General features: G+C 35.8%; 2 protein-coding genes across 3 annotated transcripts in view; one reads left to right on the top strand and one right to left on the bottom strand.

Annotated features, from left to right (window-relative positions):
* Positions 1-1,594: 1,594 nt before the first annotated feature.
* LOC106875398 (retinol dehydrogenase 13) lies at positions 1,595-7,173 on the top strand. The gene is made up of 2 exons (XM_014923509.2): positions 1,595-2,110; positions 3,919-7,173. The coding sequence occupies exons 1-2, from the start codon at positions 1,710-1,712 to the stop codon at positions 4,535-4,537; spliced, it is 1,020 nt and encodes a 339-aa protein (XP_014778995.1). The 5' UTR covers positions 1,595-1,709; the 3' UTR covers positions 4,538-7,173.
* A 1,002-nt stretch (positions 7,174-8,175) lies between these two features.
* Positions 8,176-13,120, bottom strand: part of LOC128250031 (uncharacterized) — a 15,929-nt gene continuing 10,984 nt past the window's right edge. For both annotated transcript variants that reach the window (XM_052974657.1, XM_052974658.1), the window contains exons 6-7: positions 12,087-12,264; positions 8,176-10,100 (exon numbers count right to left, since the gene is read on the bottom strand). In XM_052974657.1, coding sequence (XP_052830617.1) covers positions 9,763-10,100; positions 12,087-12,264 — 516 coding nt within the window. In that variant the 3' untranslated portion in view covers positions 8,176-9,762. The remainder of the gene's footprint in view (positions 10,101-12,086; positions 12,265-13,120) is intronic.

The following is a 13,120-nucleotide window of genomic DNA, read 5'->3' as shown; positions in this document are numbered from 1 at the left end:
CTAATTTGTAATGGTTGTTTGGTGACAGAAAGTAGAGTATGGAGCCTAGACAATTAAAAAGAATTTGGTTCAAGACATTCTGCCTGCAACAGTTTAGCCTGTAGAATTTTTTGAAAAGCCTTTAGAATCTTTCAGTAAACAGAAGCAATCTCTTGAGAATCAGATTCACACTATAGTGAAATAGTTAAGAGCATCTTTTGAAGCTGTTTATTTAATTGCAAGAACTAAAAAAAAGAAACATACAGCATCAGCAAAGAACTTGTGTTACTAACCGTGATTAAAATGGTGGAAATTGTTCATGGGAAAATATTTGTAGATGAATTAAGGAAAGTTCCTCATGTTGGCAGTTGTATTTCAGGAATTAACAATGACCAATTCAAGCAACTTATTGGAAGAATTATAAAAAGCTCCAAATTTGTAATTCACTTAGATGATACGACTGACACTACAAACTCAGCAGAACTACTGAGATATATCAGGTATTGTTATGTTGTCCACAAAAGTCTTGTTGTTCTGTTCATTGTTAAATGGATGTATTACATGTGAAATTATTTGTCAAAAACTAGGCAATTTTCTCAAAGTAAGCCAATAACAAATTGGATTAGATTTGAAATTTATTCATTGTTGAAAAGGAGCACATAAAAAACATCTGACATTAAAAGCTCTGGGAGATTATGCAGAAATTCTACATGTTTCAACTCCCAGGCTTAAATTTTCTATGAAAATCTTAAACGCTGTTGGCTTGGTGTTCATGTAAAATTCCCAGTTAGTGACTGAAACCATTGTACTCATCAGATTTATGCAAATTAGCATTTTTAGTCTTGACTGGCACTAAAACAAAAAAGAAAAATCACTCCAGTATTAAGAACATTGAAATTGCTTTGAGACCTGCATTAACTGATATTAAATCAAGATTTGGTAGAAAAATAAACAAGTACATCCTTCTCACTAAAGATATTTTCCTTATTTGTAATAAAGAAATTTATTGCTGAAAATTAAGAAATGTTAGTTTTTTTATGGTGCATGTATAAGTTTCAACTCATTTTTGCCTGAGGGAGAAAAGATTTTCTTTAAGACTTTAGCATTCAGATTATTCTAGCAAATATAATGCTTATTTATTCACATTGTTTTGAATTAATCATGCATTATTTCATCGCTTTGAGATTTCAATGGTGGTGGTGGTGGTGGTCGTCGTCGTCGTCGTAGTAGTAGGCATCAAAAATGGAGTTTGAACTGCAGTTAATTGATCAATAGCAAGATCAGGTCAATAAGAGGAGAAGAGGTAGAATGTAGAGAGACATAGGAACTGACAGAGAGGGAGTGTGGGAAAGGAAAAGACAGAGTGAGAGAGAGATACTGTGAGTTAAACTGATAAAAACAATGAAGAGAGAGAGAAATGGGACGTGAGAGAAGGTGAGGGTAAGCAAACAGTAACAAAATGAGAAAGAAAGAGAGATAGCACAGCCATGTTTAGATAAATTAAGAGAAATGATAATAAATTTAAACCAAAAAATGACAAAGAGAGAGTGTGAGAGAGAGAGAGAGATAGCACAGACATATTTAGAGAGGTAAATTAAGAGAACTGACAATAAATTAAGACAGACAGACAGACAGAGATAACTAGATAAATAGAGAAATTGAAGTAGCAAAAAGGATAGAATGAGAGATTGGAAAGAGTGACGTAGATCTCTGGTGTTAAAAAATCTTTAATGAATATAGAAAAATTCCACTGCCAAATGTTGGCCATGTACTGGACGCACATTATTTTAGGTTTTATTCTATTATCCATTATTCATCTAGTGTACAAAGCCTACAGGTTCTGTTCTGAACAAAATTCAAGCTTATATTACAACAATGAAAAACGACTCGATGGTAAGACAGCATTAATTACGGGTGCTAATTCAGGCATAGGATATGCCACAGCTCTAGATTTTGCCAGCCGAGGAGCAAGGGTGCTTTTAGCATGCAGGAACTTGAGTAAAGCCGTAAAAGCAGCTGAGAGCATTATCAAAGAAACTGGTAACGAGAATCTCCGAACAATACAACTGAAGCTCAGTGATTTAGAGTCTGTGAGAAGACTAGCACGACAGGTTGTCAGAAATGAACAGAGGTGAGGGAATTTTATTTCATTGTAGCCACATCCAAAATATATGCAAACATAAATACATACGTATTTACATAATCAATAATCATGTATGCATAAAAACTTTCTTAAACACTCCTTTCTCATATACACTCACCTATATGGTCTAACATTTTAACACACCCCTATATAAATATCATCATGGTGATCGTCATCATCATCATCAACAGCACTTATCTATGTTGCTATTTGTTCAATTGACTTTGTGTCTCCATGTGTGTGTGTGTGTGTGTGTATACATACAAAGCATTTGATACCACCTCATATATCCCTTAAAAAGTTGTGATGATCACAGTTGGACTGTCTTTGATCGTAACTCTGTCAGATTAGAATTCACTTGGAGGGGCTAAACAACAATAACAACAGCAACAACAACAACAGGAACAACAACAAACTAACATTCTTAAAGTTATGAAAATATTTATGTGCCAGTAACAGAACTGGTTTAAAAACTAGTAAGCTACCTCCATAGTTGAAAACAAGTTGTTTACAGAAGTTTACACAAAATTTATATAAACTGTATACTTTGAAGTCAATAATTTCTTACAATAACCGTAGATGTTTATGTACTACAGTAACTACTGCTGAAAAGGACTAGTTTTTGACATAAATCAATTTTCTTGGAAAAACAAAATGGTGTTTTATGACCTATGTTATATATATATATATATATATATATATATAAATTTAGATTCAAGGTGAATATGGTACTTAAGTTTAGGCACCAGAATTAAGTATGGTATTATCCATACAATTTCAAAATAAGGTGATTAAAATCAAAATAAGCAACAAGGATATCCAAAGTTAATGCAGTACGATCGTTTCATGCAACTCCATTAATTTAAGCAATGTGAACATTACATTAAATGTAAAATGCAGAGCAATCCTCAGCTGCACAAAGATATAGAAATTTACTGAAATTTCATTTCAACAGAAGGACATATTGTCTGATCTCCATATACTGCAAAAATATTCCTCGCACTTTCCGTCGTGTTGTTGCCTTTATTGAACTCATAAAGCAAAATATGCTGAATATGCTCCTTTGCCACTTCCATTATAGCTTTGACAAAATAGCTGCTAAAATCGAAGTGGGTGGGTGGGTGAATGGGTAAATTTGCAAGAGTATGAGAGGGAAAGCGAAGGGAATGCAGTGAGTGAGTTCAAGTAGAAGGACAGAGAGAGGGAGGGTATTAGGAGGGTATGTCTCAGGAAAGACATCCGACAGAGACAAATTGTTTTGCAGATAGATGCATACACACATATGCAAGCACACATGCACACACATGCATGCAACAAAGTCTCAAGCAGACAAACGCAGCTTCTGTAACAGACTAAGAAGAAAGTCATTGAAAAGGTTGCAAGTCGCAACAAAAGAGCTTTGACAAACAAAAACAAAACAAACGACTTACTGTTTAACCAATTGACTAATGATAAAGGAGTGGAATTGAACCAGTGCATGTGTTAATAATATTGGTGTAATGACTCTTCCTAGACACAACAAAAAATAGAGGAAGTATATGCATATAAGAAAGACAGAGAGTATATGTATGTGAGAGAGAATGTATATGTTTGTGAGAGAGAAAGTATATGTGGTAAGTGAAACAAGAAGAGAGAGAGTATATGTGTGTGCATGAGAGAGAGAGAGAGAGAAGATATGCCTGTATATGTATGTGTGAGAAAGAATGAGAAGTGAAAAACAAACAAATTATTGGAGTGTTTTGAGGGGGTTTTGGTATCATTTTTCTTATTGATAAATTTTCATTTCTCTTACCTAGGTTAGACATTTTGGTAAACAATGCTGGAACAAGTTTCTCTGAAGAACCTACTACACGTCAGAGCTTTGATTATATATTTGGGGTGAACTATTTAGGGAGTTTTTTACTCACTTACTTACTTCTGGATCTGCTGAAGAAATCAGCACCAAGCCGTATCATCAATGTGAGCTCTTTTGTACATCATTACATAAAAAAGAAACCAAAATTGAACCGAGGTTCTGAAACAAACAAGGTTAAATATCCAGATCTGAGTGGATATCATATGAGCAAACTATGCAATATACTTCATGCAAAGGCCTTGACAAACCGACTTTTCGGCACTGGTGTCACTGCTAATTCAATGAATCCAGGATTTGTGGCAACCAATATTTTGAACAAAAGTAACCCAAGTAGAACTCTAAAATTTATGTCTTTCTTTCTTTCCATGACTGGTCGATCAGCAAAGGATGCTGCCAAAACAATTGTATACATGACATTGGAGGATAGTCTTAGTGAGGTTTCTGGACATTATTTCCAGAATGTGGGCCTTATTGCCCCAGACAAACTTTCACCACTTACCAAAGATAAGGAATTTATTTTTGATTTATGGGATGTCAGCATGAAAATGTGTCAGGAATAGCAGAACATTGTAGATTAGAACAAACAATTTACATTGTACATATACACACACATACACCTACTTCGACCCCGAGCAGCTGCTGACAACCATACAAGGCACAAGTGAAGCCCACAATGGAGTACTGGGATAATGCTACTGCTACACACACACACAGACATCTTGAGTGACATCTAGAGAAATGTCACTCAACTGATTGGCATTCAATCACTAATGGACACACTCCGGTCTCTAACTCACAAGCGTGCTTTCTCCTCATTCTGTCTTTTCTGCTGTCGTTATAATTGCCCCTGTTTCTCTGATCTGGCTAACCTTGTTTATTCCCCACTCTCATCTCCCTGACTCACTCACTTTTCCACCTCTTGTTGCCTCTGTTATGTTCACCCATCCACAAGCCCTGGACTACATTCAGTCCTCTATCCTCTGAACATTGGCCCTCTGGAATTTTCTTTCCTACAGGAGGTGACTTGCAACAGTGAGTAAAAAGCTTTTTGAAATTCACTTAACAAACTGGAAGAATCAAAGGACAACTTTACCTGATCCATAAATCTCTATTGTCCTCAAGCATAAGACATATAGGCCAACAAAAGAAGTGATTCATGGTCAGACCAGCTGTTAAAACTAGCATTCAAATCATTCTCAACTCACATTGCTCTGTCTTAAAAGCAGAGGGACACATTTAGTAAGATAGTCTTTAAAATCAGACTAGATGGTCATGGCTTGAATGCTCTTCATCATAGATGTACTAATCAGTGATAGCCTGGAGCTAAATAACAACAACAACAACAGCAAAAACCCATAAGACATCCAATTCAACAGAGGGAGCCTTTCTTATTGTCAGAGGAGTTCTTAGAAATAACAGCTGAAATTTCTTTAAATCACACTCTACTATTTAAAAAAAGAAAGAATACATTGAATAATGTGGTTCTAAATAAACTGTCCGAAAAAAAAAAATAGAAAGACCGACTGGTTGCTCAAATTTGGAATGTCCTGTATATCATATGCTTACTGAATCAGAACTGACTAGGGTTAAACAACAATAACAACATCCATCCCTCTTCTCCACCCACAATTCTTGGGAGGATCATGGGAGTAGAGTCATTAGGGTCCTACCAGAAGCAATCATCATTAAACTTTCCAACTGGATTCCTAAACATGACCAACTGAGACTTGATCTACCCCTAGGTTTTCTGCTAGTTAGCTCAACTTGAAGAATTTGTCTTGCAATTCTTCCCAGCAACATTTAAATCACATGTCCATAGTACCAGAACTGTTAATTCTCAATGCAAAGAAGTAGCGGCCTAGCCTGGAGAGACTCTCTGATCTTTGAGGTAAATTTAATGATAACAACAACTATAAAATATAAACAAATCAAAATGAGCCAATAAAGGAACCTCAAAACAATTTGACTCCCTGGTAGAAATAGCTTCCAAATCTCTCACATCTCACATTCATCTGTCTTTAAAATAGAGACACACACATGAAAGAATATAATGTTTAATATACAAATAGATAAGGTGGCCACAGCTGGAACACCTTTAGATTTTAAGTCTGCTAAATCAAAGCTGACCCTGATCTAAACAACAACAACAACAGCAACCAATCAGAAAAAATGTGCCAATACTTAATTCAGTGTTAGAGCATCTCTGACTATTAAAACATATGTCAGATCAAAGGTCACGCAGATATCTGAAGTGGAGGAAGTTAACAGGACATGGTTCTAATAATTTATCAACACCAAGAAAGATGAGCAACAACTACAACAACAACAACAACACGTTGCAACTACAAACATCTGTTTCTTCCATCTTATCATGGCACACACAAACACACACTCAGATACACACAACTCTTACACACACACACAGTCACTAGTTGAATTTTTCTTTTGTGAACTAAATTCTGTATTTAGCTGGCAATTTATTTTCACATATTCTCAACATAGAAAGCTGCTGTGCAACTGCTAAATTACCCATAATGCTCCTCAGACCGTCCACTTTTGCAATCAACACCAAAACTCTTGTACATATCAAATTAAGTGAGACCACTTTTGGTTCTATGCTGCTAAACTTTGCATTTTAAAAACTTTATATCTAAAATAAAACCTTCAATCATCATTTTATGTCAGAAACTTTTATGTTCCAAACACCATCTTATATTTGTGGTTTGTTTAGTTCTGTCCAAACACCATCTTAATATCCATTTATCTTTCAGGTAACAAGCTGGCAGAATTGTTAGCACACCAGGAAAAATGCTTAGTAGCATCTCATCTGTCTTTATGTTCCAAGTTCAAATTCTGTCAAGGTTGACTTTGCCTTTCATCCTTTAAGGGTTGATAACGTAAGTACCAGTTGGGTACTGGGGTCAACATAATCACCTTATCCCCTCCCCTTTAGTATTCAGGTTACTTTGTCAATTTTAATGCTTATTTATTCATATCATTTTGAATTAATTATGTATTGTCTCAGAACTTTGAGATTTTGATGGTGTGTTTGTGGGGTAAGTATAAGAGGCTGAATGTTGCAAGTTTCAACATAAAACAATTGGAATATTTGAGCCAGATATGGTCAGTTGAAACACTAAAGAGTTCAACGTTGGTTTTAGTTCAATATAGTTTTCAGAAATACACTTCCTTGTTTGTTTTTAAATATGATTCTTTAGATATATGTTTGAAATACAATAATTTTTTTATATCATGTAATGTGTATAAAAAGAAAGTTTAAACTTTCAAAGAATCATATTTGAAAGCAAACAATAAAATATATTTAATCAAAACATTAAAGTCCATTTATCAAATGGCACAAGTGTGACTGAGTGCTTAAGAAGTTTACAACCAAGTGGTTTCAAGTTAACCCTACTGTGTGGCACCTTGAGCAAATAGCTTCTACTATAGCCTGGGGCTGACCAATGCTTTATAAGTGAATCTGATACATAGAACTGGGTCTACTTGATCAGGGTTAAGCTATGATTAAGCCAATGAGACACAAACATTTTCAGAAGGTGGTTCACAAAATTTGTGAGGTGGTGTGTCTATGTGGTAAAAAGCTTGCTTCCCAACCACATGGTTCCAAATTCAATCCCACTGCATGGTATCTTGGACAAGTATCTTCTACTATAGCCTCAGGCTGACCAAAGCCTTGTGAGTGGATTTGCTAGACAGAAACTGAAAGTAGCCCATCACATACATATATAGTGCACTTAGGCATTGTGAGACCAATAACTTGATGAAGAACTCAGTATATGTATGCCTCAGAACAAAGTATTGGCTGAGTACAGGACGGTAATAAGAGAGAGATAACAAAGGAAAAAATGATAATCTTATGAAATTTCATTAGATTATAGCTTTTTCTGCATATTTGAGGCTTTGTTGAAGCTATGAGATGTTATTCAGGCACTCAGTAAAAATTCTTCAAGGCAGTGCCCCAGCATGGCCGTAGTCTAATGATTGAAACAAGTAAGAGATAACAGATACAATGTATAATGTGATATGCATAGATTTACTTTTAGCTAATTTAGATTTTAGATTATCTTAGATAAGAAAACTGTTAGTGACTTCCTTGGTCATATGAAACATGCTGTAGACTACAGGTGGCCTACTTGGACCATGTTGTCCATTACTGGGTTAAAATACAACAATAACATTGTTTATGTTTCATGTTTGAAGTTTAATATGGTCATAAATAAAAAAAAATGATGATAAATATGAGTTAGTGATGATATAAAAAATACTTTTGCAATTCATTGTTTATTTCTCAATTTAAACAAAGTTATGAGAATGTTAATTTTTCATTAATAAAAAAATGTTAATTAATATTGAATATTGGTACTGTGGATATCCCTTGGGTAACATTGGTGGCAGGGAGAGAGGAGGCTGGTATGCATGGGCAACTGATGATCTTCCATAAACAACCTTGCCCAGACTTGTACCTCGGAGGGGAATTTTCAAGGTGCAATTCCATGGTTATTCATGGACCAAAGGGGATCTTTACCCTTTAATGCTGTGAAAGTATGACTGCATAGTTATGAAGTTTGTTTGCCAACCACATGGTTTTGGGTTCAGTCCCACTGCAGAGCACCTTGGGTGAGGATCTTCTAATATAACTCCAGGTCAACCAAAGCCTTGTGTGAATTTCATAAACAGAAACTGAAAGCTGTTCATCTTGTGTGTGCGTGAGTATATATGCACACAGCAACCACAAACCAAATGTATCTATTCAACTCCAACAATAGAGAGAAGTCACCCTGTTCCATTTCATAATGACAACCTCTGATATGCGCAGGGTTACATAATCAAACTGTTACCTAACACTCCATTGAATCCCCAGTGCAAAACCAATTGGCAAGATCAGCCGTAATGGATATATAATACTGTACACTTCAATTAAAACAGATAGATAGATAGACGGACAGACAGATACTAGAGGAGTATAATTTTATAAAGCATTGTCTGATATATAAAATGTTTTAAATATTTTAAGTCAAAACAATGCAAGTTACAAACTATTAATAATACAGGTCAATGAAAACTATTTAGTATCTCTTCTTCAGGAAGGTGTTGCGAGCAGCGACATCAGTTACCGACACCTTTTCTCTGTAAATTTCCTGAAGAAGGGATCCTAACCCTAAAATACTGAAACACCAGTGCAAACCATTGGCCTGTATAATTAATTTTTTTATAACTTGACTTTAAAAAAATATTTAAAACATTTATGTGTGTGTGGGTGTATGTGTGTGTGTTGGTTTGTTTATGTCCCCAAAACTTAATGGTTCAGCAAAAGAGACTGATAGAATATGTACCAGACTTTAAAAGAATAAGAACTGGAGTTGATTTGTTTGACTGAACACTTCAAGGCAGTGCCCCAGCATGGCCACTGTCTAATGACTGAAGCCAGTTACAGATGACGTCGATTAATACTGCTGGGTGATATTTATATTATCTTAAGCTTTCGCAAAAATAATGCAACTCAAAAATTAAATTAAATTTCATTTTTTTTTTTAAATACATAATTTTGATGGTTAGAAGTATAAAATGACAAAATTAAGTTATTACTGTAGAAATTCAAAGACTTAATTTCCACTAGCCCACCGTGTATTTTAGCTATCAAAAATAGCAGAACAAGAAAAGGCAAAGTTATCTCTCAAAATTGAATTATAAAAAATATTAGTATATTATAAAATAAACCCAATCTACAATGTGTGTCTACAAATCAGTTTATCTGTTTGTCTGTCTATCTATCTCCTGAACTAGAAGCCACATTTTCATTTGATAATTTAAAAGTTTTCAATCCTGTATCTGAACACATGGTAACATTTTTCTGTACTTTTGGAAGAAAGATTCCAGTCTCCACAACAAGTTGAATGGAAACTTGTAAGACAACATTTTGATCGTTGTCCAGTGAACATGGAACATCAATCAAAAACTGTTGAGTGGCATTTACAAAATATGAATATTTTCCTTCAATGGCTACATGATAAAAGAAACTGTGGTTGCTCAGGAAATTGTGTGTCCAATTCACCAAAAGTTGTTGGTCTGTGAGTATGGTGAGGAAAAGCTCCAAGTTAGATTCTGGAAATAGAAAATAATATGAATAACAATAAAGTTGAAGTGATAGTACGTTGTCAACTTGATATGACAGTCCCATGAAAGGGGAGAATGCTACTGTTATTTAACCCTACACAGGAAATGTGTCAAGTCCAACAGGAAACAGTGTTTCCTAGGGCTAAATAACAGCAGCATTCTTCCCTTTCATGGGACTGTCACATTAAGTCGACAACATACTGTCACTTTATCATAAATCTCTCTGAGAAATTTAGAAATGTATTATTTCAACAACAAAATTTTGTAATAAAAATAAGATTATTGAAACAACAACAATAATAAACATTTCAAATATAGATTTGGTGGGAATAAGTTACTTTAATTAAACCCAGTACTTTATTTCATTGACCCCTGGAGAAAGACAGAGCAAGTCAAACCTGAATAGATTTGAACTTAGACTTTAAAGAGCTGTAAGTAAATACAGCTCTTTATAAGCTAAGTTGTCCAAAACTCTAATGATACAGCTTTTTTGTCCAATAAACTAATGATTCTATCAATCTAATATAATAATAATAATAATAATAATCCTTTCTACTGTAGGTACATGGCCTGAAATTTGGGGGAAGGGACAAAGTCGATTACATCAACCCCAATGCGTAACTGGTACCTATTTAATCAGCCCCAAAAGGATGAAAGGCAAAAATCAACCTCAGAAGAATTTAAACTCAGAACATAAATGTTTAGTGGAATTTTGTCTGGCATGCCAATAATTCTAGCAGCTCACCACCTTAATAATAATAATCCTTTCTACTATAGGCACAAGGCCTGAATTTTTTTAGGGGTGGGATCTAGTTGATTACATTGACCCCAGTACTCAACCAGTACTTATTTTATCAATCTTGAAAGGATGGAAGGCAAAGTCGACCTCAGTGGAATTTGAACTCAGAATGTGAAGACAGATGAAATGCTGCTAAGCATTTTTCCCGGCGTGCTAATGATTCTGCCAAGCTCACCCCTCATTAATGAAAATAATAATAATAATCCTTTCTGCTTTAGGTAAAAGGCCTGGATTTTGTGGGGAGGGGGACGGTCGATCACATTGACCCCAGTATTCAACTGGTACTTAATTTATCGACACCGAAAAGATAACAAGCAAATTTGACCTCGGTGAAATTTGAACTCAGATCATAGCAGCAGACGAAATACAATTAAGCATTTCACCCAGCACGCTAATGGTTCTGCCAGCTTGCCACATTAATTAATAATAATAAGTTTTGACCCATCTCCACCCCCCAGTACTTAACTGGTATTGATAAGGGGATCAAAAGTGAACTTCTTGACCACACAGCTATGTCTGCAATCATGCTAACTATCTTGAATTAAAATCAGACCATAAACACACACACACATATGCATACATATACACGCATGTGAAGGTGCATGGGCTCAGTGGTTAGAGTGTCGAGCTTACGATCATGAGGTTGTGAGTTTGAATTCCAGACTGGGCTGCATGTTGTGTTCTTGAGCAAGACACTGTATTTCATGTTGCTCCAGTTCACTCAGCTGTAGAAATGAGTTGCAATGTCACATGTGCCAAGCCGTATCGGCCTTTTCCTTTCCCTTGGATAACACTGGTGGCAGGGAGAGGGGAGGCCGGTATGCATGGGCGACTGCTGGTCTTCCATAAACATCATTGCCCAGGCTTGTGCCTGAGAGGGTAACTTTCTAGGTGCAATCCCATGGTCAGTCATGACCAAAGGAGCTCTCAGCACAGGCACAAACACCTAGAAAGTTACCCTCTCAGGCACAACAGATACACATACATCCACACCCACATACACAAATACACACAACCACACACACACACACACACACACACATTAATGTATGCACAAAGACACATACACACACACACACACACACACACACACTTATACACACTTACACAGACAAATAAGGCTGTCCTATAACTATGCCTGCCCCGTGTAAAAATATGGAATGTGTAAGTCTTACCATTTGGATGCAACGTGTAATTGGTATGTGCCTTCTTTCCATTACAACCAATCATGTTACAGGGAACCACAGTGAAGTCATAACCAACAGACTTTGTCAGAGAGTCAAATATTCTGAATTGAATCGGCATGTCCATGACAGAAACCAACATCACTTGTTCTGTTGAGCTTTTTGCACTCTGGAATACATCAAAAAGGAGTTTGATGGTCAAAGAATATCAAAAACACAAAAAAAGTATTAATGTATGCGTTTAACACATTCCCTCCTAGGAGGCACAAGGTCTTTCACACACATACACACACAACAGAACTTCTGCTTACTAAATTCACTCAGAAGACTTTGGTCAACCTGAAGCTATAACAGAAGACACTTGTCCAAAATGCATGCAAAGGGATTGAACCTGAAACCATGTGGTTAGGAAGCAAGCTTCTTACTCACACATCCATGCCTACACTTATATAATGAAATTAAGATGTTGTGGGTTTTCTTCTTTAAATTCTGATCATCCAAGTCTTTTCACTATATTATCATTAATATTACGGAGATGTACTTGCATAGCAAGTGACCTGATCTGAGATCGTGTGCTGGAACGAAAACAATTGCAGCATGGAAGGTGTTTATAAGCCATTTGAGAAACACACAAAAACCGTTAGATTCACTTCAACATTTAAATTTAATTTGTGACAAAATATTTTCGTCACTTTGAGACCGTGACCTGTTTACTGACAAAATTCTGTGCTTAATAATAATAATTCTTTATACTATAGGCACAAGGCCTGAAATTTGAGGGAGAGGGATAGCCGGTTACATTTTATCGACCCCGAAAGGATGAAAGGCAAAATCAATCTTGGTGGAACTTGAACTCAGAACATAGTGACAAGTGAAATACTGCTAAGCATTTCGTCCAGCATGCTAATGATTCTGCCAGCTCACCGCCTTTATAATAATCTGTTCTACTATAGGCACAAGGCCTGAAATTTGCGGGGAGGGGATAAGTCAATCATATCGACCCCAGTATATGATTGGTACTTAAT

This window comes from Octopus bimaculoides, chromosome 19, assembly GCF_001194135.2.
Source record: "Octopus bimaculoides isolate UCB-OBI-ISO-001 chromosome 19, ASM119413v2, whole genome shotgun sequence".
NCBI lineage: Eukaryota > Metazoa > Mollusca > Cephalopoda > Octopoda > Octopodidae > Octopus > Octopus bimaculoides.
This window is presented reverse-complemented; position numbering and strand designations above follow the sequence as displayed.